The sequence below is a fragment of the Cebidichthys violaceus genome, unplaced genomic scaffold, assembly GCF_023349555.1.
Source record: "Cebidichthys violaceus isolate CVI_PGR_0920_01 unplaced genomic scaffold, fCebVio1.0.p SCAF_15, whole genome shotgun sequence".
In the NCBI taxonomy this organism is placed as follows: domain Eukaryota; kingdom Metazoa; phylum Chordata; class Actinopteri; order Perciformes; family Stichaeidae; genus Cebidichthys; species Cebidichthys violaceus.
In genome coordinates, this window is record NW_027176318.1 from 1,496,967 (window position 1) to 1,503,975 (window position 7,009).

General features: G+C 50.0%; 1 protein-coding gene across 1 annotated transcript; it reads right to left on the reverse strand.

Moving 5' to 3' along the window:
• Window positions 1-1,264: 1,264 nt before the first annotated feature.
• On the reverse strand, window positions 1,265-5,689 carry LOC137872077 (proteoglycan 4-like). The gene is made up of 4 exons (XM_068710313.1): window positions 5,610-5,689; window positions 4,266-4,991; window positions 3,221-3,936; window positions 1,265-1,494 (listed from the first exon to the last, which is right to left on the reverse strand). The coding sequence occupies exons 1-4, from the start codon at window positions 5,687-5,689 to the stop codon at window positions 1,265-1,267; spliced, it is 1,752 nt and encodes a 583-aa protein (XP_068566414.1).
• Between the last annotated feature and the right edge of the window lie 1,320 nt (window positions 5,690-7,009).

Sequence of the window (7,009 nt, forward strand, 5' to 3'; positions counted from 1 at the left end):
TTTGTCTTGGTTGGGGGGGCAGGTAGCAGGGGAATGACCATAACGCAGATGAAACGGACCGATTGGTGCAGGTCAATGCTTCGTTTTATAAATACGCTTCCAGGTCAGCGAGAGTCCAAATAGCAAATAGGTCCGGCTGGTAACAGGTACGACACATTCTCACTCCCAACTCGTCAAATACGGACGCTTGGTCAAACTATGATGCTCGAGGTTCTCCTCTAGTGTCCTAATTTGGACGGCGTGTCAGTTTTCTGCTCGTTTCAAGCATGGCGTCTTTTCAAAATAAACTTGCGTGATCACAGGAAACGCTGGTTCTGCTCGTGACGTGTATACAGTCTTTTCAAAATAGATGTCAATGTAGGTTTACTCATTTTTTAGGTGTACTTACTCAACAAAACAACAAGATTATGGATTGTCAGGGAAAATAAGTCAGTTTGTTGTTAACTGTCGTGGTTAAGTAAGTTATTTAACAAAACTAAAAACACTATGCTTAAATGCACCAACTATTCTAGTTATTGCTCTTACTCCATAAACAAAGCAATATTCCTAATAAGATGTTTACATGGCTAATAAAAATGAATACTCCACTGATAACATTCCTGTTTACATGCAGCCATCATATCCCGATTAACTTAAAACGACCCCATGCCTCATCCTCATCAGTGAATCCCCCTTCTATGCCGTTATCGTCTTTGTTTGACGGGTCGATGCCCTAACATGTCATTTTTCATGACAAATTATGAGGAAGTGAAACGGCAGGAGATTTCCATCAGAACATGTTTTTTTTTAAAGACTTGTAGGACTGTGTGAACACATCCTCCCTCTTTCACTCCTTCAACCACCTTCTTGAAAAGATCAGCATTGCGATAGTTGTGCATATCCAACAACTTGTAAATATCCATAATGTTTAAAAGTAGTTGTGTTTCTCCTTCTTTGATTTGGGGCATCTCCAGCATTGCAAACTGTTGGCTAGTTAGTTTGTGTTCAACGCACAGAGCTGGTCGTGAACAGGAAAGAGGTTGTGTATCGCAAATTGCAGTAAAAACCCAATTGAGTGTCATATTTCGGATGTGCTGTATACATGTCTAAAGAATGCTCCTAAAACCAGAGTAATATCGGCACATTGCCCGTCTTAATTGGAGAATGCCGCATTCAGAAAAAGGCTTCACATGTGCCATATCAAATTTGGAATATTGTCATATTCGGAATATTGTCAATTGTAATGGTGTACATGTAAACGTAGTCAATGCTTGTCAAAGAGACGCTAAAGCGTGGCGCTGTGCCTCGGTCTCACCGCCCGTATCTCACGAGTTGAAACCACATGCAGCAAGTGATGATCTGACAAGAAACACCAAGACATGAACTGGTATATGTGGAGAGTGCCTGACGAGGGAGTGAGACGCAGGTGAAGAGGTTGGCAACAGGTGTGGTAGGTGGGAGGGGATGTCAGGTGAGCAGGAGAGTCTGAGGGCATCTGGTTGGAGGACGGCAGTTCTGGGGAGTGAGAGCAGGGTACGTGGGCTGGAGCAGGAAACAGGGACAAAGAGTGTGTGTGTGTGTGTGTGTGTGTGTGTGTGTGTGTGTGTGTGTGTGTGTGTGAGCACACTCTGCAGTCATATAAATAGCAAACACGTGGTATTTTGTGAACATGCAATGTACTGTATGTGCATCGATACCCCTCCTGTGGTGACGGAGCGTTGGCTCGTCATGTAATCAGGGCTACATTGTGACACTCCATGTGATTCCTGCTTAATTAGCTCGGCCTCACAAGCCATGAGCGAGAACATCGTTCTGAGCTCACGAACGCACTTGATTGTGGTTAATTCGTGTTTGTTGGGCACTCCTCCACACCCGACAAGTTGCAGAGGTAAAAATCCAATCATTTACCGTAGAGGAGCAGAGCCCATACACAAATACATACAGTGTGATTACACCTCAGAGGTTAACGGAACAATTGCTGCCACAAAGCTGTGTAGAGGTTGTACAAGAGTCCCAATAAATTATACATGATTTCTTCATGTATATTTTGGAAATAAAACGTTTTTTTTCCGTGAAAGCCTGCTGTGAGAAATGGAAGTGAAGCCAAAGTTAACGTGTCACATCCCAGCCCAACAAGGTGACTTTACTCAGCAGTGTGCTGTGCGGTCCACTCAAGTCGTTTAGACGAGGATGGTGCTTTAATTGTAATTTCTGTAATATTTATTGTCTTTAACATTGCTTAACTTTGTTGAAATTAAAAAGGGTTCAGTTTCTAATAAGAAGTGCTGTAAAATACTGAATTATATTGAATACAGATAGGAAAGAAAAGTGAAAACACATTTCACTTTGTTTCAAAAGACCAGTGGAAGAGAAATTCAATGAGAGATCTCATTTAATTACAGCAGCTTGTTGCTCAGATAAAAACAAAGCTGTCACTTATTGTTTAAAATACAAACAACTATTCAGGTTTGGAAAAAAAACTAAATATTTGATCCATAATGATCTATCTAAAACCAAACTGTTGTGTGTGGGCTCAACAGGCAAGTGGCCAAACGGATAAATCACATCGAACCATCTGGGAAGTACAGCTGTGGACGGGGGCAACAGCAAATCCTATTTTAGAATCCTAAAAGTTAAACCCGCCTAAAAAAAATCAATATGTGTTTCAGTGAGTCGAGAACATCGTCTGCAGCGGGCATGTTCACTTCTGCTGCTTGGTGCTGCTGGGTGCTGCTTGGTGCTGCTTGGTGGTGCTTGGTGCTGCTTGGTGGTGCGGCTGGGTGCTGCTTGGTGCTGCTTGGTGCTGCTTGGTGCTGCTGGGTGCTGCTTGGTGGTGCGGCTGGGTGCTGCTTGGTGCTGCTTGGTGCGGCTTGGTGCTGCTTGGTGCTGCTTGGTGGTGCTTGGTGGTGCGGCTGGGTGCTGCTTGGTGCTGCTTGGTGCTGCTGGGTGCTGCTTGGTGGTGCGGCTGGGTGCTGCTTGGTGCTGCTTGGTGCTGCTTGGTGCTGCTTGGTGCTGCTTGGTGCTGCTTGGTGCTGCTTGGTGGTGCTGCTTGGTGGTGCTGCTTGGTGGTGCTGCTTGGTGCTGCTTGGTGCTGCTGGGTGCTGCTTGGTGCTGCTGGGTGCTGCTTGGTGCTGCTTGGTGCTGCTTGGTGCTGCTGGGTGCTGCTTGGTGATGCGGCTGGGTGCTGCTTGGTGCTGCTTGGTGCTGCTTGGTGGTGCGGCTGGGTGCTGCTTGGTGCTGCTTGGTGCTGCTGGGTGCTGCTTGGTGGTGCGGCTGGGTGCTGCTTGGTGCGGCTTAGTGGTGCTGCTTGGTGCTGCTTGGTGGTGCTGCTTGGTTCTGCTTGGTGGTGCTGCTTGGTGCTGCTTGGTGGTGCTGCTTGGTGCTGCTTGGTGCTGCTGGGTGCTGCTTGGTGGTGCGGCTGGGTGCTGCTTGGTACTGCTTGGTGCGGCTTGGTGCTGCTTGGTGCGGCTTGGTGCTGCTTGGTGCGGCTTGGTGCGACTTGGTGCGGCTGGGTGCTGCTGGGTGCTGCTTGGTGCGGCTTGGTGCTGCGTGGTGATGCGGCTGGGTGCTGCTTGGTGCTGCTTGGTGCTGCTTGGTGGTGCGGCTTGGTGCTGCTTGGTGCTGCTTGGTGCGGCTTGGTGCGACTTGGTGCGGCTGGGTGCTGCTTGGTGCTGCTTGGTGCGGCTGGGTGCTGCTGGGTGCTGCTTGGTGCGGCTGGGTGCTGCTGGGTGCTGCGTGGTGCTGCGTGGTGCTGCTTGGTGGTGCTGCTTGGTGCTGCTTGGTGCTGCGTGGTGCTGCTTGGTGCTGCTGGGTGCTGCTTGGTGCTGCTTGGTGCGGCTTGGTGCGGCTGGGTGCTGCTTGGTGCGGCTGGGTGCTGCGTGGTGCTGCTTGGTGGTGCGGCTTGGTGCTGCGTGGTGCTGCTTGGTGCGGCTGGGTGCTGCTTGGTGCTGCTTGGTGCTGCTGGGTGCTGCTGGGTGCTGCTTGGTGCTGCTTGGTGCTGCTTGGTGCTGCTTGGTGGTGCGGCTGGGTGCTGCTTGGTGCTGCTTGGTGCTGCTGGGTGCTGCTTGGTGGTGCGGCTGGGTGCTGCTTGGTGCTGCTTGGTGCTGCTTGGTGCGGCGTGGTGGTGCGGCTTGGTGCTGCTTGGTGCTGCTGGGTGCTGCTGGGTGCTGCTGGGTGCTGCTGGGTGCTGCTTGGTGCTGCTTGGTGCTGCTGGGTGCTGCTTGGTGATGCGGCTGGGTGCTGCTTGGTGATGCGGCTGGGTGCTGCTTGGTGCTGCTTGGTGCTGCTTGGTGGTGCGGCTGGGTGCTGCTTGGTGCTGCTGGGTGCTGCTTGGTGGTGCGGCTGGGTGCTGCTTGGTGCGGCTTAGTGGTGCTGCTTGGTGCTGCTTGGTGGTGCTGCTTGGTTCTGCTTGGTGGTGCTGCTTGGTGCTGCTTGGTGGTGCTGCTTGGTGCTGCTTGGTGCTGCTGGGTGCTGCTTGGTGGTGCGGCTGGGTGCTGCTTGGTACTGCTTGGTGCGGCTTGGTGCTGCTTGGTGCGGCTTGGTGCGACTTGGTGCGGCTTGGTGCGACTTGGTGCGGCTGGGTGCTGCTGGGTGCTGCTTGGTGCGGCTGGGTGCTGCGTGGTGATGCGGCTGGGTGCTGCTTGGTGCTGCTTGGTGCTGCTTGGTGCTGCTTGGTGCGGCTTGGTGCGACTTGGTGCGACTTGGTGCGGCTGGGTGCTGCTTGGTGCTGCTTGGTGCGGCTGGGTGCTGCTGGGTGCTGCTTGGTGCGGCTGGGTGCTGCGTGGTGCTGCTTGGTGGTGCTGCTTGGTGCTGCGTGGTGCTGCTTGGTGCTGCGTGGTGCTGCTTGGTGCTGCTGGGTGCTGCTTGGTGCTGCTTGGTGCGGCTTGGTGCGGCTGGGTGCTGCTTGGTGCGGCTGGGTGCTGCGTGGTGCTGCTTGGTGGTGCGGCTTGGTGCTGCGTGGTGCTGCTTGGTGCTGGTTGGTGCTGCTGGGTGCTGCGTGGTGCTGCGTGGTGCTGGGTATATACTAACTCTACAACCAAACTTTTCTTCACTTCTCTGAGGACAACAACGCTTGAACACTTTCTTCCTCGGTTTTCTGTTTTTATTTATTTTTAACTATACAGCACTTTGAGCTACATAGTCTGTATGAAATGTGCTACATAAATAAAGAATATTATTATCATCATCATTATTATTATTATAAACACAGCAGAGAAACAATTTAGACCAGATTTTTTTTACCAGAATGTATTCTTGTCACCTCCCTCTCCTGGGCTTCCATACATTTCCCTTCAAGACTCCAAAAACTCTAAACTCTTCTTGCGTGCGAAAGAAAAGGACGAGTCCACCTGGAGGTGAGCAGCGCGCAACTCTTAAGGAAGCCGCGTGATCGAAGGCAGAGCTCGACTCATTTCAAACGCCGCTCCTCTCCCAACACCAATCACCGTCAAAACACACCTGCTTGTTGTTGTGTTGCCCCGAGCTGTATGAAAACCCCCTATGAAAATCACACCTGCGGCGCCTCAAGTCCCCGTCGGTGTGTGTAAGTGGCTCGGTCTCCAATTACGCGTATGAAGTCTCCTCACACGATCACACACACACAACTGGAGGTTAACGAGGCCTGTCTGCACCTTGATCCGTCCCAGGTACATTTGCTGCTGCCGACGTGGCTGATGCGATACTTCGCCCCGACTGTGCCGCACACCGACATTCATCTGGAGATTTGGTAATTAGCCTGCGCTGACACATCGGCGCGCACACACACAGACACACACACACACACACACACACACACACACACACACACACAGACACACACACACACACTCAGACACACACATGAATCTGCCATGTATCAATCAAGGCATCTAACAGTTGGGTAATTGGAACAACGTGAGGAAAAAAATGTACTTGTCAGTGGTAAAAGAGGAAGTAGAAGAGGTGGAAGAGTGAAGCGACATCAACCCCCCTGAAAGACTGAGACTCTATATGTGGACTTTTTTTTTTGTTCTGGGGTGTGTGAGGGCATGACACAACCCTGTATTTTTCCTTTACTAAACAGAGCATTAGTTCTAATTAAAACTGCAGCCCTCCCTCCACCCCCTCATCTTTTGTTCTCTCTCTCTCTCTCTCTCTCTCTCTCTCTCCTTGCTGTAAGCTAATTAAGGGTTTATTTATGCATTATTTCTCATGCAGCCAGAGCGACGATCCCCCACAGAAACCCCGGGCCAAGATCTGCATACACACCTCAGTGATCCCACACAGGTCACGGTCTGCACTGGGGGGGAGAGGGTTCCATAATTATATACCGCAAACACATGTTCAAATGATAAATATCCATCTTAGAACCAAAGAACCCTGCACCAAGTCACTTTGTAAAGGTATCCTATGGTGTGGTGGTTATTAGGCCGCTATGATTTTCATGGCAAAACAATGTGCGACGACAAGGAGACAACCACAAGCATGGCCGATGCTTTGTCACCAACATAAATTGGCACCGTTTATTTGATATGGACGTCACCGCAGCATTGGAATTGTGATATATTTATGCAAAGGGCCAGATGCTCTGGGTTAAGTGTTTTCTATTGAAACACTAATTTACAACACCTGTCCGCAGGATGCTTTTCAAAGAAAGTTAAAGTTGGAAAAAATGCAAAGAGTATACATCCACAGAACACAAAGAATAGGAATGTGTTGTTACTCTCGTATAGCTATGATTTATTATTCATAACAGCTTCATAGTTTGGCTCCTTTAAGATCGACTGTCCAAATGAGTCACCGTCAGTTTAGTGAGATAGTACATATCTCACTAGAATATTGTTCACGAGGTGAGAGTAAACAGGGCTAACAGAAACACTAAGGGTCTTTCATGAGTCCAAAGTCCCCCAGCAGAACCCCGTCGGACTCTTGGCTAGCCATCAAAAATCTGTCATGAGTATTAGAAATAGAAAAGTCACTAAAAAACATCACAAAACGTACAGTTTAATTATTCATATAACTGTCCAGAGCGTCAACTGTCAAAACGCCAGAG